General features: G+C 37.4%; 2 protein-coding genes across 10 annotated transcripts in view; one reads left to right on the plus strand and one right to left on the minus strand.

Moving 5' to 3' along the window:
- Positions 1 to 1,102: 1,102 nt before the first annotated feature.
- On the minus strand, positions 1,103 to 5,746 carry PIGP (phosphatidylinositol glycan anchor biosynthesis class P). 2 transcript variants are annotated; one of them, XM_062573619.1, is made up of 5 exons: positions 5,658 to 5,746; positions 5,148 to 5,248; positions 3,832 to 3,904; positions 3,166 to 3,284; positions 1,103 to 1,747 (listed from the first exon to the last, which is right to left on the minus strand). In XM_062573619.1, exons 2-5 carry the CDS (start codon positions 5,227 to 5,229, stop codon positions 1,617 to 1,619), a joined length of 405 nt encoding a protein of 134 aa, XP_062429603.1. In that variant the 5' UTR covers positions 5,230 to 5,248; positions 5,658 to 5,746; the 3' UTR covers positions 1,103 to 1,616. The 2 variants fall into 2 exon arrangements, with proteins under 2 accessions (XP_062429603.1, XP_062429596.1); XM_062573612.1 differs by lacking the exon at positions 5,658 to 5,746 and adding an exon at positions 5,436 to 5,490.
- A 164-nt stretch (positions 5,747 to 5,910) lies between these two features.
- The window catches only part of TTC3 (tetratricopeptide repeat domain 3), a 62,233-nt gene continuing 42,290 nt past the window's right edge, over positions 5,911 to 25,853 (plus strand). For 6 of the 8 annotated variants that reach the window (XM_062598829.1, XM_062598853.1, XM_062598870.1 and 3 more), the window contains exons 1-15: positions 5,911 to 5,967; positions 6,723 to 6,808; positions 8,164 to 8,209; positions 9,211 to 9,343; positions 9,756 to 9,843; positions 11,123 to 11,176; positions 12,340 to 12,463; positions 12,982 to 13,067; positions 13,632 to 13,726; positions 17,659 to 17,721; positions 18,941 to 18,995; positions 19,690 to 19,852; positions 19,965 to 20,013; positions 21,124 to 21,247; positions 25,201 to 25,255. In XM_062598829.1, the coding sequence (XP_062454813.1) occupies positions 6,734 to 6,808; positions 8,164 to 8,209; positions 9,211 to 9,343; positions 9,756 to 9,843; positions 11,123 to 11,176; positions 12,340 to 12,463; positions 12,982 to 13,067; positions 13,632 to 13,726; positions 17,659 to 17,721; positions 18,941 to 18,995; positions 19,690 to 19,852; positions 19,965 to 20,013; positions 21,124 to 21,247; positions 25,201 to 25,255 (1,210 nt within the window). In that variant the 5' untranslated portion in view covers positions 5,911 to 5,967; positions 6,723 to 6,733. Of the gene's footprint in view, positions 5,968 to 6,292; positions 6,373 to 6,722; positions 6,809 to 8,163; positions 8,210 to 9,210; positions 9,344 to 9,755; positions 9,844 to 11,122; positions 11,177 to 12,339; positions 12,464 to 12,981; positions 13,068 to 13,631; positions 13,727 to 17,658; positions 17,722 to 18,940; positions 18,996 to 19,689; positions 19,853 to 19,964; positions 20,014 to 21,123; positions 21,248 to 25,200; positions 25,256 to 25,853 lie in introns of those variants that run through there. The other 2 variants (XM_062598846.1, XM_062598839.1) reach the window with 2 other exon arrangements.

Consider the following 25,853-nt stretch of genomic DNA (forward strand, 5'->3'; position numbering starts at 1 on the left):
AGAAACAAATAGAAGGGCAAAAAACAGGAAGGGGGGGGGACAATGACAGCAACTGGAGACAAAGTGAAAAATAAAGCATACACACACACAAAAATTAGCCTGAAACTATCAAGCAAATAAGCATGGTACTAATTTACACACATAAGGTATATGTATGAATATTTATTCTCAGAAAATGTTCCCAACTGCACACCTGAAATATACTATTTCAGAGAAATCCCAAAGAGCTTTTCCCCCCCCCTCTTAATTAAAGGGGTATTTTTCTCTTCATATTCACAAGACCTAACATGTTTTTTTTTTCCTTTAGATAAAGGTGGGAAAAGTAGCAAACTATTAAAGATTAGGGGACGAAGAAACAGCAGCTTTCATAATTATAGCAGACTGATTGATTGTGGCCAGGTCATAAAGTTCTGGCTGTTTTGACTGATTTCTAAAGGCATAAGAGCCTTCATACATAAATTTTCAGAAAGCTCTATATTCTTTTAATGAAATTATGATTTCTGTGACCATCAGAGATTTTAGTTACAAGTCAGCTTGTAGGTCTAACAAATCATAATAAGGCTTTATTTACTGGTCTTTCCAATCAAAATTAATAATCTTGACCACTGATGATAAATACATTAAAATCAGTAATAATTAGATTTTTGACTCTCAGAAGAAAATAAATATGTATTGTCTGTCTCCTTATTAATGCACAAATGAAAACAAAAGTCACTGTTTTAAGAAATATCTGAACCACTGCTGAAACAAGCACATATGCTTTGTGCTATAATCTAGACCATAGTAAGATGAACCTGTGAGTTCCTTTATTTACAGACATTCCTTTGAATTACCAGATTTCTTTGATTCTAGTAATAGTTTTCTATATTTTTAGAGGATGAATATATATATATATATATATATATATATAAAAAGATTTTAGAACTTGATGCAGAAAATCTTTACAACTCACACTCCTTGTTTCCAGTAATCTTAGTATTTTAGTAAGTCTAACAGATTTGCAGAAAATCAACATAGATTGCTGAGTGTAAGAAAATCTACCCCATACACCTTGACCGAAGACAAGTATTACATAACCACAGAAAAATTGCAAGTATAAATGTGTGAAAATAAATAACTATATTTTATTAATATTTACAAATGCAAATACAAAATGGAAATACTTCATTTTAATGTGACTTGTAATCCAAATCAAAACAAAAACAACAGGGAAAAGATTTTAAGATTCTCAAGCATTACTCTAACAGAGTACATTTGCTCTCTCTGAATTCAGTGAAAAATAGAAATGAGTTAGGCTCAAGTTCTTTTTTGTTTACACTGACAGGGAAAATATACGAATGGCCTATAAGTAACAGATCATTTCTTTCAAATCACAAGAACGGTTAAATTAATGTGGCAATATTCTCAGAATCAAAAAGATTATTAAGGCCTATGCATAACAAAACCAAGCCATCTCAACAAATATGTTTACATGAATTCAAGTTAGAAATTCAGAAAAAAAATGTTTTGTTATACCAGCAGAAAATTTCTTCTCCTGGCACGGACAGGTTTTGATTTTCTTTTTTATTTCTGTAATGTTGCTACCAATACTTTATTCAGACAGACCTTAAATACAATTAACTACTATCACAGATGCCCTTTTCAGGAAAGAAAAACATTCTGTTTACTTCACTGATGGAAACATCTCTCAATGCAGGAATTGCTTCTTCTTGAAATTTCTTCTGTTGTTGCTTTTTTGCATAGTTATCTACAGGAAACAAAATAAATACATTCTGCATATTAAAGACGCTTTTTTCTTTAAAGAAACGCTACATATTGCAACATTTACGCATTTAGCTACTGTAAGCATTGCTAAAAGCTCTCCATCTTGCTAAAGTATTCGATAGTAGTTCAGAAATTCTTACAACAAAGTCACTGAAGAAATAAGTCTGCCCTCCTGCTGGAATCACTATATGGTATTTTGCCTGATTTGAGATTCTGTATGACAATAAATACGCACAGGAAAAACAAACAAACAAACAAACAGCCAACCCCTCTTCCCTCTCCAATGGCTAAGGCTGCTGTTTGAACAATTTACAGTAGGATTTCCACTGCAAGATGCAGTATATCCTCCCTTCATGTTGGCTGCTTGTTGCCATCACCACACAGCTCCCTTCCCTGTATTAGTGCAAACATTTTTCCAATTACATGTTGAACACAATTAGGAAACTTGATCCCTCGAGGTGAGGGGAAGGGGAGTGATAAAAATAGCTGTTTTTCAACCAGAGTAGTTCCCCATCCCATCTGTCATACAGCCACACAAAAAATTTGACCTAGCACCAAGTGAGAAGATGACTGTGAGGGAGCAGCTAAGAGCTCACGGAGGACTGCACTACAGCTTTTGGCAGAAGCACTGAAGTAAAGCATTTGAACTACAGCCTTGTTTTTTTTTTTTTTTTCCTGAGCAGCTCATCATAATCTAGTACTACATCCATAGTTTCTTAAAACGATGCAATTTCTTTTGCCTACCCCATAAGCAATAGTTACATTCCTTGGCAAGTTTTGCTGTGTTTTGGTTTTTTTGTTTGTTTGTTTGTTTATTTGTTTTTAAACCAAAAAATGTTATCTGCAAACAGAATACCATGTGGAAAAAGATGCAGTAGTCTGGATAATATTTTCTATGCCTAGAATGGATTTGGAGAAAGAGACTATGGGAAAGTCAAAAGAAAAACTGAAAAATTTTTTTTTGAGTGCATTACTGACCTTTATCTAATGAGGCCTCAGTACTGCAGCATCCTCAGCACACCAATCTTACTCCTGCACACCTTACTTCATCTGCCATTGCCTTGTACTCATATCCTTCCTTTATTACACTCCTCACTTGTTTGTAATGTATGGTACAAGACTAGGAGAACTTCACTTGCCTACGTTCCTTTTCTCTCATGATGCCTGTTACTAGCTGGAAACCACTGCCGAAAGACAGTAAAGATGAAAGAGTCGAGCTCATGGCTATCTTCTCACTCTAGACTGTAAGTATTTCCAGGAACTCCTCTCCTATTTAACTCAGCTGAAAAATGAAAAGCTTAAAATCTGAGTCATATTACTTAAACATATAAATAAATATATACAGATATAAAAAGTTGTCAATTAACTATCAAAATCCTCAAAGAATAACAATAAAATTACCTGTAATATTATGCGTGGAGTTGAGTGGAGCTGTACTCATCATGTTAATACCAAAAAGTAATATATAGCCAATTCCTATAACAACTAGTAGATATGCAGGCAACGCAACTGCCCAGTACCTGAGAAATAAAATTTTAAAATTTATATATCATAACAACAAAGTGTCTATTAACGTAACAGTTTTAATGTACTGGCTGTTATTGCATCCAGCACAAACTTAGCTAGGATGGAAAGAAATATCACCACTATGGACCCTGGTTCCTCCCAAGACGACTATTAACTACAGAGTAACTTTAACCAGTCCGTTATAAACAATCAAACAAATTCCTTATACAGAGGTTTTATTTTTTATATACAATTTAAAATCTACTGTATTTCAGCTGGCAAACTTGGTTAAGATAAATTTTCAAACTTACCATAAAACACTGAAATGAATACTGTTTCTTTCATTACACAATGTTTTCTCTTATAGTAATTACTTATTGGCATAAAATAATGCTTCACAAAAACAACAACCAGCCCTTTATCATCAGGGAAAAATGGATTAAATGCAAGGCTATTGTTTAAAGATACATGTATAGTTTTTCTATTTGCTATTCAAAATTAATTCATGGTGTTATAGATGCATACATACTCAGGCTTAAGAGTTTAATTATTTGAACTTACTTTTGAGGCCAGTATGTTAGTCCCAGTGAGAACAGCCAAGTCTCAGGAACGTATGCCCAGATAAGATACAGAACTGCGCAAAATAATTAAAAAAAATCGTAACAGTACAACTGATACTGTTTTAGACTCTTCTTAAGTTTCAGAGCAATACTTCCATGTCAATACATACTGTGATAGTATTTTGTTTTTATATAATTTAAACTCAAGTAGCTCTAACATGATATGGTAGAATACACAACTCATACACAAAACCTGTCCAGTATAGGGACAATGTTTTGTAGCTAATTATATGCTACCATATTTGTATTTACTTTAATATTTAGTTTTTGATTGCCTATGTAGGCAGAATTTTGTGCACTGCCTTGGAACTACAAGACTAAAATACTCTGCAAAAGCATGCCAAATGACTGCATACAGAGCATATTAGATTACAAAGTGATCATACAGTGAGTTGTATGACTAAAAGAAGAGTTGGCAGAACTGCAGGGCTAGGATGGAAGAATTGGATTCAGGAAAAAAAATACTGAAAATATTTTCTGTCTCTTGGTAAGTTTAATAGCAATTTTCATATTAACATAACCAACATTGAAAATTTTTCTCCCCAACAACAAATTCACAGTAAGTTCAGCAAAACCCAAATAAACCATTTAGTAGCCAAACAAGTTTAGTGAGACAAAATCTGGAACTGCAGTGGCTTGCTCCATAGAACTAACACTGGGAAGAACAGAAGCTGACTTATTTGCATTGCCACCTCCAAAAAATGTGAGACTTGCATAAAGATCTTACTGTACTGTTCAACTACAAAGTATTTACAACACTTTTCCATTCGTTGAAAAAGTGTTCATCCTCTCTAGTTTTGTGTGGGCATGTAAAATATCCCTAATGAAATGCTAAAGCATCTATTGCATCAGCAGAGAAAAGCCAACACAACTCTGGCCATTTCCCATTGCTATTAACCAAATATCCCCTAACCTTAAGTATCTGGGGTTTTAGCACTTGGGGGTTGGGTGGGGACATTTAGCTGTAGGCTAAATATCTACAGTGGTTAGAGAACAGCAACACTATATGCAATTCAAGTAAAAAAGTTACTAAAATTAGAATGCAGAGTTTTTTTCAAATGAGCATTTGAGCCCATAATAGTATTAAAGACAGACAAAACATGATAGGATCACAAAAGGTAATGCTAGATTTTTGTAACAGATCTGCTAAGTAAAATTGTAGTTGTAACTCTTTTAGATGGGTCTTATTGGAACTGTATTTTTCTCCTAAGCACAGCAACACTTTTCAGTGAACTATTCAATACCCTATGTACTTACTAAAGCCAAACCACGATCCTAAGAAAAGAGCAAATCCATATATTGCTCTTTCTGGCAACGGGGCTGGAGAATTTTCAACCATGCCGGTCTCTCCCCTTTAACTTCGGGAGGATGAAAGAAAAGAAGCATCACTCACAGGCTTCGCTACGATTTACATACTATTACAGGGAGCAAGACCGCACAAATCATTTATTTACCACCACCCCCCGCCGCGGCGTGCGCCGCCGGCCTGACCGGGGGGGGGGGGGGGGCGGTGCGCATGCGCAGAGCCCGGCACGCCGCGCGCACCCCTCAACGGACGGGCAGCAGCCGCGGCGCTGCCGACCCCTTTTCTCCCGCGGCCTGTCCTGCCCGCAGCCCTCCCTCCTCCACCTCCTCCTTCCTTCTTTCGCCTGCCTCGGCCGGCTAGGTCATTCCACCCCCTTCCTTTCCAGTTCCCCAGGAAGGGAACCACACCCAGGGCGCCCTTGAGCGCAGCGGGGAAGAGAAGCGCCCATCCGCCCACCCTACCTCCGCTGGGTGGCGGCACCTGGCACCTCGCGCATGCGCAGTAGGAGAAGGTGCGCCTCTGGCGTCCCCGCCCGCTCCGAGCGCCCCTGGGAAGCAGGCGCATGCGCAGCAACCACGGGATTCGCGGCGCGCGGAGGGGTGGCACCGCGCGTCTCACCCAGGGTGGAAAGCTCTCCCTTGACGTCAGAAGGCAGGCGGCCAATAGCGGGGCGGAGGCTGATGAGCGGGCTGGCACGTGCGGGGGGAGGGGCCAGCCGTGGGCCCGGCGGCAGCGGCGGCGGTTGGTCTCGCGCTGGCCGTGGCGGGCGCGGTGAGTGGTGGGCGCGCCCCTCCCCCCCCGCCCCACCCTTCGCCGCGCGGTGCCCGCTCGTTACAGGCCGCGTGGGGCCGGGAGGGTGACGCCCGTTTCCCGGAGCCCCCGGCGGGTAGCGCCTGTCCCGACATCCAGCGCTGCGGCCCCGGCGGGCCCCCGGGAGCCCCTCCGCGGCGGGGCCGGTGCCGCGGGGCGGGGCGGGGGGACGGGAGCGGGAGCGGGGCGGCGCCGCTGCCTGGGCGGTGGCCACGGCTCCGTCCGGCTGCGACACGTCGCTGGTGAGAGCCCCGCTGCTTCCGGGCCCGGGCAGTGGCGGCGAGGCGGCCACCGCCGCCGGCGGCCGTGGCGGGGAAGGGCGAGCGGCGACGGTGCGGGGCCCTAGGCGAGGAGAGATATCCACGGGTGCGGCGTGTTTAAATCCCCTGTCTTCGGGCTTGGCGAATACGGCTTAGGTGCTGCCTCTTTCCCCGGGTGGTGGAAGCTGCCCTTCGCTTTCCTGGCTGTTCGGCATGAGGTCGTAGGAGTACTGTCGGGGGCCACGGACTTGCAAGACCGTTAAGAGTTTTTAATTTAACTGGTTTTTAATTTGAGCAATTATCTGACGCTTTAGGTTACTTTCCTTAAGACTAATTATGTCACATAAAAATACAAATACTTATCTTCGGTGAAACTGTTGCAAATTGAGACTTTCCTCTCCCCCTACCCCGACGTGCTTCTTATCTTTTTTTCTGTTTTTTTTTTTTTTTTTTCAGGGTTAAGCACGATGGCTGAGCCTGTGTCTGAATCTGAATCTACAGCCTTGGCTTTTTATGCTGGTGATAAATCTTGTTGTGAACTGGTAAGTGGGTTTGGAACTAGATGAAAGACTTGCAAGATGATCTAATGAGGCTTATACTTAGGCCTGATCTATAGACTGATTACTAATCTTGATGAACTTCAAGTGCTGCAAAGATATAGTATACCTCTGTAAATTATTCTCTTGCAATAGATAAGTAAAACTAGACAGCGATATATAGATCCTGCTAACACAGTTTTACTAATCTGCTGGCTTTGTGTCTAGTCTGCGTTTGGGATGGTACACCTCAGGGTTTCATGTGTATTCAGTTCCTTAATCACCAAGTATTCAGAAGTTAGTTCATGTAAGCTCAAGACTGCAAATAATTGTATAGTCTTTGTATATTCTTTGCTCTTGTCATCTTTTGTATTCTAGTTTTTTTTGAATCCAATAACGCCTCCATTCACCTTAGGTGTTAATTTTTATTGCATAAAATGTAGTATTCTTTTCTTTTAATATTTCCAAGGATACTTTCCTTTTTGTTATGCCTAAGGAGTCTTAAAACACAGTGTGGTAGTTGCACATTTTTGCTACTTGGAGTTACAGGTTATTTATCCTAAGTGGTGGTGTTGCCAGATACAAACTCACTGGCCTACAATTCTTCTTCTCATGCAGAATATGTAGCATAGATAAAATGACCTATTTGTAAAAATGTATCCAAACTAGGGACTGATACAGACAGAGTAATGAGTCTCATGGGAAATTCTTGATATCAATAAAGATTTTTGTGTGCTGTGGACAGAATGATGTACTTAAACATTTGTGATAGCATAAGATGCTAGGCATAAGATACAAAGATACAGCACTTCTGAAGCAAATATACTAGTTGTTCCCAGTTACCATGTTTTAGTTTATGTTGCAGAGAGGTCTTGAAGCATGCTGATAGACTTCACGTGGATTGAAACTAAACCAAAAGTTGCTTTCAGGAGTATATGTAATGTACATCAACTTCTAATAGGTGCCCAGTCTATGGGACAACGCTTGAACTAGTACAAAGTAAAACCCCCTGAAAAGTGTGTGACATGAAAGTATACTCCTCAGCAACAGCTCCTTTGATTTATAGATTTTTTTTTTGTCTATTTCATCATACTGGCTTATAAAGGCATACCTATAGACCATCTTTGATATTGGTCCCCCAAATATGTGGTTTGAAAGCAAAAGTATCTGTAATAACTACCATTTTTTTCAGAAAAGGAATTGATGACAGAACCTAAAAGCTAAATACCTTCCTCCTTTCCACGGATGTAAGGAGTTTATACTGGTTTAATATTTAGGACTAATTAAGTAGTTGTTGCTTGTAGTTGATGTAATGTGTTTGCAGGATATACTGTGTTAATAATTAACATGTTTATCTTTAGAGTCATGGAGTATTTATACAGCGTTCTTCACATAAACCTAGAACAGGTATGTAAATTAAACTAATTCTACATAACTTTTTACTGTGCAATTCCTGTGCTGCATGTGGATCTTTGGATTGCTGTTTCACTTTTTTTCTTACTTTTTCTCCATACATACAAAATTATTTGGTCTCTTCCGAGTGGAAGCATTGCTATATTTTGGGTTGGAATAATTCTCATCTCTTTGCTGTAACTCCCTCCCTCCCTCCTTCCTTCCTTATCTCTTTGATTTTTTTGGTTAGTTGTAGAAAAGTAGATGGCTACACAATATACCAAGTTCTTCAAAATTATTCAATATACAAAATGGAAACCTATGACATCTAGTACGTGGGAAACTCAGATGAATGCAGCCACCTGTGTAAAATTGGGTTTTGTATATATTCAAACTCTCAGATGCTACTGCTTCTGTTCTGAGGGCAGTTGATATCCTCAACAGTCAAATGAGAGTCTTTATCCATAAAAGATTGTCTCCAAGAAAAATGGATTATATTTTTGAAAGAGCAACACATCACAAAGAAAGGGCTCAGGAGGAAAAAAAATTGCAGAGTTTGTGCCTTGTTGCTACATGCCATGCTACTACTGAATTATTACAGAAAATAATTAAACAGGTATAGCTAGAAGTAGCTTATTTTTTGTCTTGATAGTAGCACCCCTTATAGCCTTTAAACAGCTCACAGCCTTTGTTAGGCTCCTCATTAGAAGCAAGCAACACTTCTTCAATGTAATTCAGAAGGCAGTGAGACCACTCATTGGCCAAGGAATATAAAACTTGCCAGCAGTTTTCTCGTCTCACTTCAGTATAGATTCCCTCTTCTCCCTGGACTGAAAAACAATGCAAGTCACCACTTACATTTAGAATTTTCAAGTCATCTTGTTTCAGTTAATTAGATGATACACAGGGATACACTATGGAAATAACTGATGTTTTTGGAATGTTTAATTGCACTTTGATTATTTGTAATGCCTGAATTGGATAGACTAACTGCTGACTATTTTTTTTAATTAAAGATGTTGATCCCTGTGAAGCATGGTGCAGTCAACCGGTTGACATATTAAGAGAATATTGCAACATTATTAAAATACGCATCTTCTGGCCACTTCTCTTCAAAAGTGAGAGTAATTCTTTGGTAGCTGATTGGAGGTAAGCAATTGTGTTCTTAAAGTGGTTCACTTGCATTTTTTTTATTACTTGTGAAAGATTTATGTACACTTTCAGTAACAGGTAAATTAGGGAAATCATAAACTGTCTTAATGTTTTTACAGTGAGCTAAATAAGTTAAAGTCAGAAGACACGGTTTCTGAGCATAGGGATGAAAATATTAAGAATGAGTTTCTGAAGTTTGGAATCTAAGTGTATATTTAAGGACTTGAATGGATGCACTATATTTTGAAAGTACCAAATGCTCCTCAACTGGTTTTGATTTTCTTTCTACAAAGAGCTTGTTTGAGTTTGTAGCTGTTGATTTGCTTAGATCTTAGAAGAATATTATTAGTAGTTAAGACCATATAACATAGCGTTATTTTTCTAAATAATAACCTATTTTGTTTTTAAGCAGTTCACAGATTCTAGACCAGAATTGGAAGAGACTCTATGATTTGGAGTTTTTGGAAGACCTTGTTGATTTGATTAAAAAGGTTGTTGTAAGTATCATGTTTTAAGTTTGTATGTGTTTTCAAGTGTAATAAGCAATTAATTCTTCACCTTATGCAGTTTCTGATTATATCTAAGATCAGACATTTCTCTTTGGAGGGAAGAGATTTCTTGACAGTCAGTTGAGTTCCACTTTCTAGAAAGTGTGGTGCCCTGGCCTTTGTTAGAGTTGTAATTATTTTTATTAAATATTTGTATAGTGCATAATGCATTTGACCAAGACCATTTTAGATTGCTATATAAGAAACTTTCATGAGAGACTTGTATCAACGAGGCAAATGGTGCTTTTCCCTGATCAATAAATTAAATAAATAAAATAAATTTATAAATAAATTATAAATAATTTTTTTCTTGATTATTTTTTCCTTCGTTCAGAAAATTATATTTAAAATTTACTATTGTTGTTGACTTAAAACAGCAGCATAATAGTGCAGAGGAGAGAATGATATAACCAAAGTTTTTAGTGGTCAAAGGATTTTAAATAAAAAGTATGATGTATTTCTTAAGAATTATGATTTGTTGAAATTGTTTTCAATCTCAAGCTACTTTTCCAGTTCCCCTTACTGTTGCATGGCTTATCATGATTGAATAATTATGTACAGTGTCACATTTGTGGGTTCATACTTCCTTATATTCTATTTACTGTTTTTTTCCTTTAGGCTGACAAAGCGCTCTATTTTCACCTCCTTGTACTTCAGGATTTCCCTGCTATTTTTTCATTTCATCTCATGTAATGGGGGCTTTGTGCTTCTTCCTCTTGTGGTAGTCTCCTGTTCAGTTGTTATACTAGAGGGACTTGGTGCATTCCCATTTCTGTGTTTACTTCTGCTTCCCTTTTCTTACTCCCTCAGCCTTTCCCTTTCTCTGTATAAAAGGTTGTATGTCCAGTAGTAAAATGTATTTGGAGGATCAGAAGATCTGAGGAGAGAAAGGATTGTTATTTTGGATGTCTTTCATTGGAAGTATCAACTGGTTTTTCAGTACGTAGATAACTGCAGAAGTGGTTAAAATAGCTGGTTTTCCTAACCATGGCATCCACATGTTTATTATTTCCACTTCTGCATTTATTTATTTTTCAACAAAACAGTAGGGATTTTGCTACTGAATACTAGAATGTTTCCTGAAACTTTGAGATGGACCAGAGCAACTGTCCAAAAGGTACTTGCATTCAAGCAAAACAGAGAATGTTGAACCTAAGCAGACAGAAACTGAAATTATCAGATCTTAATAACTTCTTTCTCTTTCTCTCTCTCTCTCTGTCTCCCCCAGAACGTTCCACCTTTTATCAGTGGTATACTGAGAATTGGTAGCAGAATAGAAAATGTAAGTTTCTCACATTGTTTTTAAGAAGAATACTTTTTTATGTGTAGATACAAACAAAATATTTGTACAAATATCCAAAATCTGTGCGTGACGAGACCTGAGAAATAAATGTTATCTGTGTAAGATCACTAAGATTAGTGAGAACTCTGGGAGTACTTCATAGGCTGAAAATAAATGATTTCTCTTGGAGGTTGCTACTGCAACATGGTGGGTTGGTTTAGGTTGTGTAGCTGGAGCCGAGATCACATTTCAGTATCTGCTGGTAGTTTCCCTTGTTCCTTTCTCACAACTTGCTCATTTAACTTGGCTTACATGATTTGTAACAGCTAAAAATGAAGTTTTGAAGACCGTATCATACCTGATGGTAACAACAGGAGGAATAAAATGGGTGCAACTGTATGTTACTGCTGGATAACCCAGTACTTGTTATTTTTAGTGAGATTTGTCTTAGTCATGTGGATTTTTAAATTACTTTTCAAAATCTGTAGACCCAGATAATGTGAGAATATCGCAGGCAACAAATATTGTTCACACATCTCAATCTTTCAAATTAATCTCTGTAACTTGAACACTTAAATATATTTTGAATAGGAGAGGAGTAATAGATTATAGAATTAAGTCTTGGCTCTGCCTGCATATTAACAGCCTGGAGAATGTTACTTCTTTAATCAATCTTGTCACTTCACAGTAAAGCAATTTTATGAATATACATCAAAAAAAAAATTCTAGACCAAGATTTATAATTTGGATGGCTCCCTGTCTCCTGCAGAAAATGAAATGTCTGTCTTTATTTAATGAATATGCTGTATTAATCTGTGTTTAAGTTCTCCAGATATTTGATAAAATGTTTCTAAATATAAATGCTGTTAAACATATTTCTCTCTTATGTCTTCTTGTAATATAAGATTATGTGTTAGTAAAATACTTGTGAGCCATTTATTGTCTGTTTTAAATATTTGGAAGACTAACAAATCAGGAGGAAGTGCACAGTGCAGGTGCTGTAATATTGTTTGTTATCTATACATGAAATACTCGCATTATGTTGTCAATGAGATTTTATTTATTTTTTAAATACTGTGCTTTGCGTAGACATAGTTACTGTTTCTGTTTCTCCCCCCCCCCCCCCCCGCTTTTTTTTTCCTCCTTCCTTTCATTTAAAATAGGGTTTCTTTGATGTTGGGGATGCCCTTGATTGGGTCAGGTATACAGGTGATGTCAGTATTCTGCAGAAGCTGGAGAAACTTGGTGATTATGGTTGGATCTGTCTTGAAATTTTCTTTGTTGAATGTAAGTATAAACACTTTAAAAAAACACAATAGTGAGGAGAGTCACCTATGTTGTAATTATGAAATAGTTAGTGTCAGAAAGCTCACAGGCATGCTGATTTTGGCAACAGTTCAATGGCCTGTATTCTGGTCTTACCTTTTGTGTGTATGTATTCTAACTTAACTGTCACAGTAAATAACTGAGTTGTGGGCATTGGATTTGGCATGTAAAGAAAATAATCTTTTTATAGTTGAGTAGCAGAGTACAAATTCTGTGTAATAAAAATAGTTTCACCCAATTGCTTTTAATTAGACAAATTCTTAAATATTTTACTGTCTGCAACAAGCTATTCTGGTCTTGCCCAATAATAAATCATTCCTTTTCTTTTGAGGTTTTCTGTTGCTTAATTTGTTTCTATTATTTCATATGTCAAATTTTGCTTCCAATGATAAAATATGCCATGATACTCAGCAGCAAAAGATGAACTTCTTGTCTGGTTGCTATTTCTCCCATTATGTTTTTTGGAATTTTGTTTGCAGGCAAACGTTACGTTACTAAAGTTGCATTAGAGGACTGCAATTTAGTTGAAGAATTTGAAGCTGTGACCTGTGAAAATTGTAGGAAGGTAAGAGAAGATACTATGCATTTGTGTGTGTGTGTGTTGTAGAATGAAATGATTAGTGATACATAGGTTTCAAAAACTTAAGTAAGCAATTGTTTCCGTACAAGATCGTGACCTAATAAACAGAACGCTAGTTGTTTATGTTGCCAGTGTCCATTGGAGAGGGTATTTTTTCTCCCCCAGAATTCAAGGAAATACAGTTAGTATTGATATAAGTGTGTTTGACTTGATCCTTTTAGCACAGAAAAAAGATATTCTTAAATTATTTGCCGTGTATTTCTTTAGTGTAGATTGATTCTTCTACAGGAGTCTGACTTATTCCTATGTCTTCCTTGCTATGGCGGTGTAGTGCAGGGGCTCTCCTGAAAGGCATAAAATTGTTTGGACTGTGCTGTACTCCATTATTTTGCAATTTGACACACAATTGTTTTTGGTAACAACTATATTTTGGAATTCAGGAGAGCTTCTGAGTTAGTCCTACTTTATAATTGCTGTTAATTGTATTCTTATTTGTATAGCATTTCTATTTTTATGCTTTTTAAGTGCATTACAATATTAATTTCACAGAACAGTGAATCTATGAAACAGAAAGGAAACGAGGAGTTTTCCCAAGGAAACTTTGATTGTGCTATAATGTCATATACGAAAGCCATAGAGTTTTGGTAAGTAGGGAACTGGTTATGTTTTTGTTATTTCACATATGTATTCGTTTTTTTCGGATTCTATACTTTCATGTGAATAATTTTTTTTAGAGGCCAAATGGTACCTAATTAGAATAAAAAGAAAGAAAATCCTTTATTTTTGTGTTATATTTTATTTCTTGGTACTAGTAGTCATTTGCTCTCCCTTTCCCCCCCCCCCCCCCAAAAAAAAAAATCCTCTTAGAATTTAAAGCAGATCTAAGATGACTAGGAATAAGTATTGTAAACCTGAAAGGAAGTAATAAATACTTTATTATAACAGCCACTTCTAGTATCATCATTTAGCTGGTTAACATTCAAGCATCACTTTCTCCAAACTCAAGAGCAGTGTATTCCTGTGAGTAAGAAGTTCAGCAAAGGGGACAGGAGACCTGCAGGTGAGCAAGAAGCTCCTGGCAAAATCCAAACAGAAGAAGAAAGCACACAGAATATGGAAAAAGGGACAGGCCACTTGGGAGAAATATAGGAATGTGGTCAGAGTATGCAGGGATGCGATGAGGAAGGCTAAGGCCCATATGGAATTAATTCTGGCAAGGGATGTCAAGGACGATAAGAAGGACTTCTTGAAATGTATCAGTAGCAAACGGAAGACTAGGAAAAATGTGGGCCCACTGCTTTTCCCCAGGGGGCCCTGGGAAAGAAGGATACAGAGAAGGCAGAGTTACTGAATGCTGCCTTTGCTTCAGTCTTCACTGCTAAGGACATCAGGAATCCCAGAGCCTGGAGACGAGAGGAGAGAAAGACTGAAGAAAGGAAGACTTTCCCTAGGTCGAAGATGATCGGGTTAGAGATCTTTTAGGCAAACCTGACAGCAAGTCATCCCATGGGCCCTGATGGGATGCACCCACGAGTGCTGAGGGAGCTGGCGGATGTTGTTGCAAGGCTGCTTTCCATCATCTTTAAAAGGTTGTGGAGAACGGGAGAGATGCCTGAGGACTGGAAGAAAGCCAGTGTCACTCCAGTCTTCAAAAAGGGCGAGAAGGAGGACTCAGGCAACTACAGACTGGTCAGCCTCAGCTCCATCGCTGGAAAGGGGATCGAACAGCTCCTTCTGGATGTCATCTCCAGACATATGGAGGAGAAGAAGGTGGTCAGGAGTAGCCAGCATGGATTCACTGGGGGGAAATCCTGCTTAACCAATCTGATAGCCTTCTAGGATGGATTGACTGGCTGGGTAGATGAGGGGAGAGCAGTGGACGTTGTGTACCTTGACTTCAGCAAGGCTTTTGACACTATTTCCCATAACATCCTCCTACATAAGCTCTGGAAGTGTGGGTTAGATGAGTGGACAGTGAGGTGGATTGAGAAGTGGCTGAATGGCTCAGAGGGTCATCATCAGTGGTGCGGACTCTAGTTGGAGGCCTGTGGCTAGCAGAGTCCCCCAGGGCTCAGTACTGGGTCCCATCCTGTTCAACTTGTTCATCAGTGACCTGGATGAGGGGACAGAGTGCCTCCTCAGCAAGTTTACTGATGATCCCAAACTGGGCAGAGTGGCTGACACACCCGAGGGATGTGCTGCCATTCAGAGAGACCTGGCCAGGCTGGAGAATTGGTCACAGAGGAACCTCCTGAGGTTCAACAAGGGCAAGTGCAGAGTCCTGCACCTAGGGGAAAATAACCCTAGGCACCAGTACAAGCTGGGGGCTGACCTTCTGCCGAGCAGCTCTGCAGAGAAGGACCTGGGAGTGCTGGTGGATGACAGATTGACCATGAGCCAGCATTGTGCCCTTGTGGCCAAGACGGCCAATGGTCTCCTGGGGTGCATTAGGAAGAGTGTTGCCAGCAGGTGGAGGGAGGTGATCCTGCCCCTCTACTCAGCCTTGGTGAGGCCTCATCTCGAGTGCTGTGTCCAGTTCTGGGCTCCCCAGGACAAGCGAGACATGGAGCTACTGGAGAGAGTCCAGTGTAAGGCTACGAGGATGATCCGAGGGCTGGAGTGTCTGCCCTATGAGGAACGGCTGCGAGAGCTGGGCTTGTTTAGCCTGGAGGAGAAAAGACTGAGGGGGGGAGCTTAATCAGTATATACAAATATCTTAACAGAGAGTGTCAAGGGGATGGGGCCAAACTCTTTTCAGTTGTCCCATGTGACAGGACAAATATTTTAACAGAGAGTGTCAAGAGGAAGGGGCTGGACTCTTTTCAGTGGTGCCCAGTGACAGGACAAGAGGCAATGGGCACAAGCTGAACCACAGGGAAGTTCTGCCTGAATATTAGGGGGAATTTCTTCACTGTAAGAGTGACAGAGCCCTGGAAGAGGTTGCCCAGAGAGGTTGTGGAGTCTCCTTCTCTGGAGATCTTCAAGGCCTGCCTAGATGAAACCCTGTCGAACATGCTCTAGGTGACCCTGCTTGAGCAGGGATCTCCAGAGGTCCCTTCCAACCTCAGGCATTCTGTGATTCTGTGATCTCTCCTAAATATTATTCCAGCAGAACAGCAGGACTAACTGTTCCAAATATTTATCTGAAGTATGATGCAGAACTAATGTGAGCAGCAATAAATGCTTGGCTAATCTTACGTGATGGTGCTTAATTTCCTTTTTTAATTCTTGTTCCATTTCTCCCTCAAAGTCATTTGCTGAAAGGCTTAGAAGACTTATCTAGGCTTTACAGAGGAGCAAGGAGACAAAAATTAAATTTCTCTTTTTCTTTTTTTTTTCTTTTTCTTTTCAATACAGATGGAACATTTGCCATTTTGGGCTATATGTAATGCAAGCTAGCAACAGTGTTGGCTTGGTGCATCACTTCTTGTGTTGTACTCAAGCAGATGCTGTTTTAGCAAGTTCAGGTGCGTCTGTGGCAGTATAGTGGGCTTCAGAATCATAAAAAGTCAGGTAAAAGTCAAAAAAAGTCTGGTAGGCTGGCTTCAATCAAGTGGCTGTAGCTGAGGTGATTGAGCAGACTAAGAACTCTCTGCTCAGGGTAGTTGGGGAGGGCAGGATTCAGCGAAAGAGCAAGAGAAATCGTGTGGCTGTTGCCCTGAGCTGTTGTGTTGCAACTGTTTGTTACAGAGATTTTTTTGTTTTAAGACCCCGTTGGAAAGTGAAGGATAACTCAGCAATGTCTAGCAGCTAGGGAATCTCACTTCATCTGCTCTATGCTTTTCCTTACTCCTGTTCTCAATCTGAGATGACTTTTGTTAGCTTAACTATCATACTCCTCTGCTTAGCTGCGTCCTCTTGGCTGCATTTCAAGTGGTTACTGGTTTACGTGTACTTGTTTATCTCCCTCCTACTAGGTGTTTCGGGGGCATGCTTTAGTTCTTAAGAACTGCTTGCTTAGAGTCTGCATGGACAGAAGGATAAGAAACAGATTTGTAAAACCAGTGATCCAGAAGTTTTCATGAATTGTTAATTTAATTTGGTCTTCACAGTTAGGAATTATTTTATCTGAAGTCATTAATTTCAGGACAAAATAAGAAGTAATGAATGTGACAATCGAGCTAGCTTTTCCATGCTTTTTCTTTTTTCTTTCTTTCTTTCTTTCCTTCCCTGTGCTCCTTCAAGCAAGCTAAGTTTGGAGGGAACAAACTAGCTCTACCTGTGGACCACTGGAAGTGTGCTCTGATGTTTGTCAGAGCCAAATGAATTGAAGAAGGAGTTTTAAATCTCCTTCTGATTTATTTATTTATTTTTTGTTTTTTGAAAAGGTAGGTTGAGTGACTTGAATTGACTGGAAGTTGCATTAGTGGACTCAAATCTTACGAACAAGTGCATGATTAATTGTAATACTAATCATCTTAGTGCCTGAGCTTGTAAGTCAGTGGGAATATTCAGGGAAACTTGTTTATGATGTTTGTGCGAGAATGCTTGCAGAAAGTTACTGTGGAAACTTTTTTTTTTCTTAAGATTTTCGCAAGCAGTGTACGTCACTGACTCTTCTTTTTCTTGTTTTAAGTCCTGCGAACCATCTTCTTTATGGAAACAGAGCTCTTTGCTTAATTCTCACAAGACAATACAAGTAAGTAACTCCTTGTTTTTAATTTGAAATGCTGTGTTCTCCTGCAATTGCAGATCGATATACTTATTAAAATGCTATTTTAAAAGGTTAAGTATCTAATACTTGTGATGTTACTACCTTCGGACACCAAAATTAGGTGAAATGAGTAATATTAGCTGTATCAGCTTAGAGTATACAATTCCATTTAGAAGTTCTCTGTGTGTGTTTGTTGGGGGCAGATGTTGTTATTACAGGGGGAAAAAAAAATCTTAGCAATGAGTACTGTGATTTTTTTTTCAGCCCTTTGAAGAAGAGGTCAGTGTGCCTTTGGGGGTTATTCTTGTCAAATCCTTGTTTATGGGCAAGGAGGAAGGACACCTTATGAAGCTGAGAATTTACTGTTATTATAATTGAGACTCCGTCAGTCTAATGATTATCAGTCTAGATTTAATTGTTACATGAAAAGGAAAGAAAAGCGAGGGAGAGTGTGAAGTCTCTCCTCAGCCTTGAAATTGAGACATCTGTATCTTTCTGCTGTTTCAGGCTTTTCTTTAAAATGCAGTTCTCATTAACAGAGAACATCTCATTTTCCTCCTTCAGATCCTTCTATACAAGTACATATGTACAAATACTATGTACTTCTGTACAAACGTCTTTAATGGTTACAAAAACAGTGTTAGTGACCAGGCACTTTATGAGCTTTGTTTATTATATGGAACAAGTTGGGTGTTTTTTCTTTTTTCCTTCATGTTGCTTTCCTTGTAACTATATATATAAAACGGATCACTCGGGCATGTTTTTTTTTGGCTTCATTTGCTGAGAGTTTGTAGATTACAGTCTCTGCTCAACAGTTAATACTCACATCCTCAAATCTGAAGCTATAATTATATAGCTGCTTTTTAATATGGCCCTCAAAATATATTTTGCTTTTTATTGAGACTTTATTTTTAAAGGAACACGTGGATAGAGCTTAGTTAATGGCTAGCAGTAGATGCAGAGGTGCTGAAAGACTTGGTGGAGGTGAGGAGAGAAGGAATAAATATCTGATAGGTGAAATAGGATAGCACCATTTTAACCCAGATCAGCTTCAGCTAAAAACTATTGTTTGATCATACCTATATATAGGTGAATGAACTGTTCTTTTACTCATTTTACATTTTTATAGTGTCTTGCACATTACAGCCCTGGTCCGTAGGCATTTCTGAAATATAAATAATAACTGTTTTTTTCTTACTTTAAGGAAAGCCCTTGCTGATGGAAAAAGGGCCACTATTTTGAAGCCCAACTGGCCAAAGGTTAGTTTCATATTCATTTTAAAATTCTTTTTTTAGTACTATAAACCAACAAAGATTCCAAAGTCTGAATTACAGCGTTGACCTTGGTAGATGTTAAATGTTCTCATCTGCATTAAGCACTAACGAGAGAAGAATGAATGCAGTATCTAATGGACTGAGAATTTTGCTGCAGTCAGCCAAGTAAATAGTTTGCTTGTCTTTTTATCTTAAAAATGTTATTTTGAAATGCTTACAAGTGTTATTGGATGGTGCACTAAATAGGTAAGGACAGAAGGTGGTGTTTGTTATATTGTTTTGGGTAGCTGTGTTACTGCAATACTTAAAAATGTACAAAGTTCTTCGTAGCATAAAATGCTTAATAACTATTAAAATTTATTTCCTAGTTTTCTTGGCCTAAAGAAGAGTAAATAAGAGATAGTTACAAGCTTGGAAACTAGTAGCTGAGATTAAGGGAAAAGCAAATTTGCTGTTCTACACAGCCAGAGGCTAGATGCTGCTCCCAGTGAATGTTCTTTCTGTTTCTGCATACTGAAAACTTTGGTTATTCACCACTTGACCTGAAATAGGTGGAGTAGGTAACTTCAGTGTGTGTGAAAATTTACCTTGTATTATCCCATGCAATAAAGCTGTTTTGGATGTAGATTTTTTTTTGAAAGAGAATGAACACTTAAATTTTAAATTGATATCCATTTAGGGTCATTACCACTTCTGTAAGGCTCTTTCCTTACTGGGGGAACATGAATTGGCTTTGGAAGCTAATGAGAGAGCTCAGGAACTGTGCAAGAATATTCTTGAAGGACTGAAGGATCTCAGTCAACAAAATGACAAATTAAGGAAGACTTTAGAAGAAATCAATGGTAATGTTTTCTAACTTCAAGATTTCCCATGAGCATAACAAAATTCCTTCATTGGCAACTTTCCTTTGAAGTTAGCTAATCTTTTTTTCCCTTCCTGTGTAATTTTCTATAGGTATTAAACAGTATAAGCAGAAACCAAAGAAATCACTTCTTGAGAAAAAGTAAGCAACAGCCAGATTTATTTACTTTTTTTTTAATTAACAATACTTAATGTAAGATTTGATTAAGTAGTACAATGTATAGATACTGCTTAAATTTCATTATTTACTAGCAGATAAAAATAAAGGAATAAAACAGGTATCAAACTGTAGCCTATTAGTGAGGAGGAATTAGGAACTAAATAAGTTCTCTTGTGATGTGTTCTACTTTCAAGTAGTTTCCTTCAGCATTTTAAGTTTCACCGTTAATGGAAAAACAGGGAACAGTTAAATTTGTCATATTTTCTATTCACCCTACTTGAAGTACTTAAGCTGTTGGGGCAATTTTGGTGTCCGAAAATGTCAGTGAAATCACACCCACTGTTTTGTGCTAACTTGGCTATGTAAGATTCACTACAAGATTAAACAGAATTGAATCCTAATTATATATAGAACTGAATGCTAACAAACTTATCTATGCGTTTTGGCAGTGGTTAAAATGAATATGTGTAATAATTAGTAAAAACTTAGTTTACTCAAGTGTATTTTCCTGGAGAGAGCAAGAGAGATTATATAATCACATGTTCTGTGTTACAGTATATGCCTTAACTTTTGTTTTAAACTAGTCTTCTGAAAGACATTTTTAATTTAATTGGTACATTTTGAAGCACCAGTGCTATCTATTATTCAAAACCAGGGCAATAAATTAACTTCTAAAGAGCTTTTTGTAAAACTGAAAATTCTGGAGAAACTTACTTTCTTATTTCCTCTTCTGTACTGCACAGATAAAGTGTGGCCTTGGGCAAGCTCTATTTTTTTAAAATGTGCCCTAATTCAAATTCCTCTTCTTTATATAGAAAATGTGTGGGGGGAAGGAGGAGGGTTTTTTGTTGTTTTGAGATGGAATGTTTTATTGTTTGTTTTTTAACTTAAAGATTATTGGTTGCTTATGGACTGTTCCATCTGAAGTATCAAATATGGCTCTGTGATCAAAATCCTTAATATGCTTATGCCATCACACTTCTATAAGCAGTAAACTTTTTGTATTTTCCTGTGTTTTTTCACAATGTGTGTAGTACCTATTATTTTAAGTATGAAGCACAAGATTTTTTTGTTTTTTTTAATTTTATTTAGAGACTACAATTCTTCAGAATCTAACTTAGTCATTTCTCAAGAACCAAAAGAAATAGAAAAAGACAAAATGAGAGCACAATCTGATCCTAAAGATCACCATTGTCAGCAAAAACATGATACCAGGGTAAGTTATGGTATTGACAAGCAGTATTAAAAGACTAACAGTGTGTTAGTCTTCTTCATCGTGGAATATGTTATTCAATATTGTGGACAGAATTTTGTAGCAGCTGTGTTTTAATAAGTGTGCCCTTTCACAGCTAAATGCACTTTTCCTGTGATATTTAGCTGTTAAAAAATATATTTAGAACTTTGGATTTGAAAGAAGGTTGGAAGTGGTTGCTTGAATGCAAAGTTGGACGCTATATATTGTGAGGAATTGAGTTAGTGAGACTCTGAAGTTATACCGGATTTAATCAGTTGCCCAGTCCTACCTGTTGATGTGCCTTCAGGCATAGGCTCCCCTTTGGCTTTCAGAGGATCCAGTTAAAATAAGAGTGTGATGGAGTACAGTGGAAGATGCTTGAGCCAAAGTTACTTCAAATACGGGGTTTTTTCTATATTGTAGTGTTATGCACTGACTCACGCACTGATGTAATGTGAATATAATAGCATGATTATAGACCATTACTTTGTTGCTCTGTAAACAGGTTACTTTTGTATGGAAGAAACGTTAGTTAAATAGTACTCTTAACTGAATTATGCTTAAAATCAGGATTTTGTGGCACTCAAGTATCTGTTTGGCTTGTATGCTTTAAACAAGCTTGGTATATCTCTAAAATACAAAATGGACTTGCGTTACACTAGTAGTGCTTCATGATTCTTTAGATTCATTCTTTCAGTTTAAAAGACTGTTCATAAGCTTAGGTAACTGCCTGACATTCCACTAGGTGATTTTTACTGCCTTTTGTATGAGGAAAGCTTTAGATGAAAGGGACAGTGAAACTTAGTGGAGTAAACTTCGTACTGTGTTCATGAGTGATTTTTTTGTGTGTGTGTGTGTTACTGAAAGATAATTCAGGATCTAACGATACATGTAACTAAAAAATCAATCAAAGGAATCCCCCAGCAAAAGTCTCTAACTCCACTTTTCAAAAGGTTATTTTCCTGCTGTAAGTGCAATAAATTGCCATTTATTTTAAAGAAAATTGTGGAAAAATGTAGGTTTTGTTGTCAGTGAAAATTCAGGTGCTTGCTTTGAGTGGATTTTTCTAACTGAGGTCAGTAAAGGTTCCCTGCTGTTGCTGACTTAGTGCCTATCTCATGCCCAGAATTATGGAGAGCCCACAAACCATTCCTGTGCCTTAACTATGTGAGAATTTTGATTTGTTAGGTGCTTTCAGACTATGGCAATCATGTTATAACAGCACTGAATTCTAAATTTTAACTTAGTAGCTTCCATTTGTAAACAAAGTTGTTCTTTCACACTATTATTTCAAGAGATACTTTTGTAGCTCTTTTTGATTTTCCTTTACTGTTATTAGCTAATCTATAAATTGCTTGATATAAATTAGCATATCAAATGTGTGTTGTAAACGTGTCATATTAACAGAAACAGGCTGGTAAATAGTATAGATCTAATATTATTCTTCTGATTCCTGATTATGATTCCTGCTGGTGCAGGATCAACATAGTTTAGCATATACGTGTGAAAATCCTGTTTTCAAGATCCAAAAGAGGGTGGGGCAGCAAAAAGGATGACTCACTAACGGAGAAAACGAAACTAAGCAAGAAGGGCAAAGGAAAGGAAATGAAAGTTAGAATATTTCTTAAAAAGGAAAGTAGCAAGCTACAGAATGTAGAAGAAATACTTAAAGATTAACTTGCGAAAACTTTCATCTGTCTTTACGGTAGGAAACTCTTCCAATGTAGATCTGTATTAAATTTGCCTCCCTTTTAGGATTGGTATTATTGCAAAAAAAAAAAAAAAGAAACTTTCAGTACAGATAATATGAATAGGTATGAAATTGGGGAAAAAATAAGTGTAAAATACGATGTAATATATCACAGGGCACAAAAGGGAGGTAATGGAGCTTTGAAAATAATTAGGATTTAAAAGGCGTCTTTAGTAAATGAAAAATATAGTTAACTTTAGATTGTTGTATTCCAAGCAAACTTTATTTAAAGTTCAAACATAGCACGGGTTGGAATATGGTAGAGTTATTTCCATTCTGAAAATGTATGGTTAGAAATATATCCTGTAAAAATTGTCTTTTATTTTTGAGCATGTTTAGGCTCAAAAACTAGGACTACGTGTATGTCTTCAGCAAGATATTACTTCCTAAGATATCTGTAATATTTCCTTATTCTTTTTTTTTTGTTTGTTTTATTTTCTTGTAAGAGCTGTAGGGTTTTCCTTTTTTCAGTTGCATATGGCAAATCTTTGTCACAGCACTGGATGATCATAGCTTTATAATAGAACTATTAAACTCATAAGCACTGCTCTCTTCCCTCCAAAATCCAGCAAACTATACAGTAGAGACAAACCATTCAACTGAAATGCTGTCATCCCACAGAATAAATATTTTTGCTAATGAATAAAAGTCCCCTTTAAATATTTGGATTGCAGATCTTCTAATTTTATATTTTATGTTTTTAATTTTGTATTGACATGATGTGTGGAATGTGTGGATGTGGAAAGTTCTGAACTTTAAAAGTGAAGCTGAAGACTACCAAGAATTCTCTTCTGATAACTGCCAAATGATATCTGAATATATTTAATCTTTGTCAGGTCTTTTCTATATGCTTTGATTAGATGCAACTGTTATGGACACTTATTTCCATTGTACTACTAATCAGGTAAAACTTTTGGTTTACTAGTGTTTGAGATCTCCAGCAAAATGGGTTTTTTTTGACTTATTTGCTGAAATGCTCCTTTGTTAAAACAGAAATGTATAATACAAGCTCTTTAAGCAATATGTGCACTAAAGAATAGGGAGGGAAAGGCCAAAGATATATTAGGTTGTATCAGGGCACTGTGCACCCCTGCTGTTCAATACAAATTTGTTCATTGCTACTTCCTGAGAGTTTGATATAAGTATAATTACTTATGATGCATTTTTTGTTAATAAATGAAAACTAAATAAAAATTATAATTTTATTACTAATAATTAATAGTAAACTTAGTGTCTAAATAAAGCTGCAATGTGGACTAGATGTGCTATACTTGGGGCAATGAGAAAAAGTCCCATGACTGCAGGAGAAAATGGATAGGGCTTGTGGCTTATGTCACTGGTGGAGCAGAAGTGAAGCAGAAGCTGTACAAATATGCATGTAGTCTTGGATCCTGCTGTTTAGTCTTCTGAGTAGATCCTTGAGGCTGTAGATGAAGTGCTCTTGATATAGATAGCACTTTGCATAGCTAGAGATGCCAAATTATGTGGAAGACATTTGTGGGCTTGAGGTTTAGTTGATAATATTAGTAATTTAATGTTAAACGAGTTCTTTTGTTTTACTAAAGGTTAGGATTTCGATTATTAGTCTTTTCAGTTTCTGATGCTGTTGTTACCTGGGAGATTTTCTGCCTCCTTCTTAGAGTTAGTGATAATACGTATCACTAGCTACTGTAGAATGGTAGGAACTGGTGCTGACACTGTACTACTGGAAGTGCTATGGAAAGTGTGTATTACAAGCTTGTCCAAATCAAAAAAAATGTTCTGTTTCTCCAGTTAGTTGGCATGACATAAGACAGATTGATGTGACTTAAGCCATTGATGAGTAGCTGTGTGCTATCAAGCTGTAGTCCTAGTGGCTAATCTACAAAATTTGTGCTAATTTGTCATTGGTCTTGACTGTCACATTAAAGAGGATTCCAATTTATCAGCTGGTTTGAAACTCTTGATTAACTATATTTTTGTACCTCTTAGTTGGGGGCATCATATATGGTATTTTCTGATTTTCTATGATTTTCATTATGTGCTTTTTTTAATTTTAATCTTGCATTTTCAGATAATACTGAAATGGGCAAATCAGTTTTCAGATTTAAAAACTACTTTTGTTTTTGAAGGTATTGAGTATAAAGCTTGAGAAATTTCAATTTGTTTTTTGTCTGTAAAACCGAATGAATGTATTTGTTATTAGGTAACCGATACCGAAAAAGCAGAAATCAAAAGTTGGTCTTTGGAGCTTCTACCAGGTGAGTTTTTTACTGTTTATCAAATCTGAGTCAGTTCTCCCCTTACCATTGCCATTATTAAGCAGAAGTGTACCTAGTATACCTAGAAGTGTACTTTTTTTACAAAACTGAACTATCAGGGTACACTTTTCCCTGTTAACATGCAGTTACTTAGATACTTTCTCTTCTGTATTTCTAGCTCTTACTTGCTTCATGTTTTTGTAATTTACACCTAATTCATCTAGATGAAGTTGGAATTGAAAGTGGAACTAGAAGTAGAATGCTAAGTGACAAGCTAGAAATGCAAATTAAATATAAGAGCTTTTTATGTTGCTATTCAGTCTAAGATAGATTCAGAATTTTAAAGGCTATAAAATTAGATTGCCTCATTTAAGAGAAGTGTGTGGATAGTTTCAGTATTCTTAATTCACTTACAAGTACTAAAATCAAAGTTCCACATAGATCACCAGAAAAATAATTCTGCAACTAGAGAGGAAAGAAGCTTTAAATATTTGAGTCTTGACAGAATGGATCTTTAGCTGCAAACTGTTAGAGGTGTAAGTTGGTGTATTTGGTGGTTCACATTTTCGATGAGGAGAAAAAAAACTTTCGTAGAAAG

The sequence above is a fragment of the Rhea pennata genome, chromosome 1 (genome assembly GCF_028389875.1).
Source record: "Rhea pennata isolate bPtePen1 chromosome 1, bPtePen1.pri, whole genome shotgun sequence".
In the NCBI taxonomy this organism is placed as follows: Eukaryota; Metazoa; Chordata; class Aves; order Rheiformes; family Rheidae; genus Rhea; species Rhea pennata.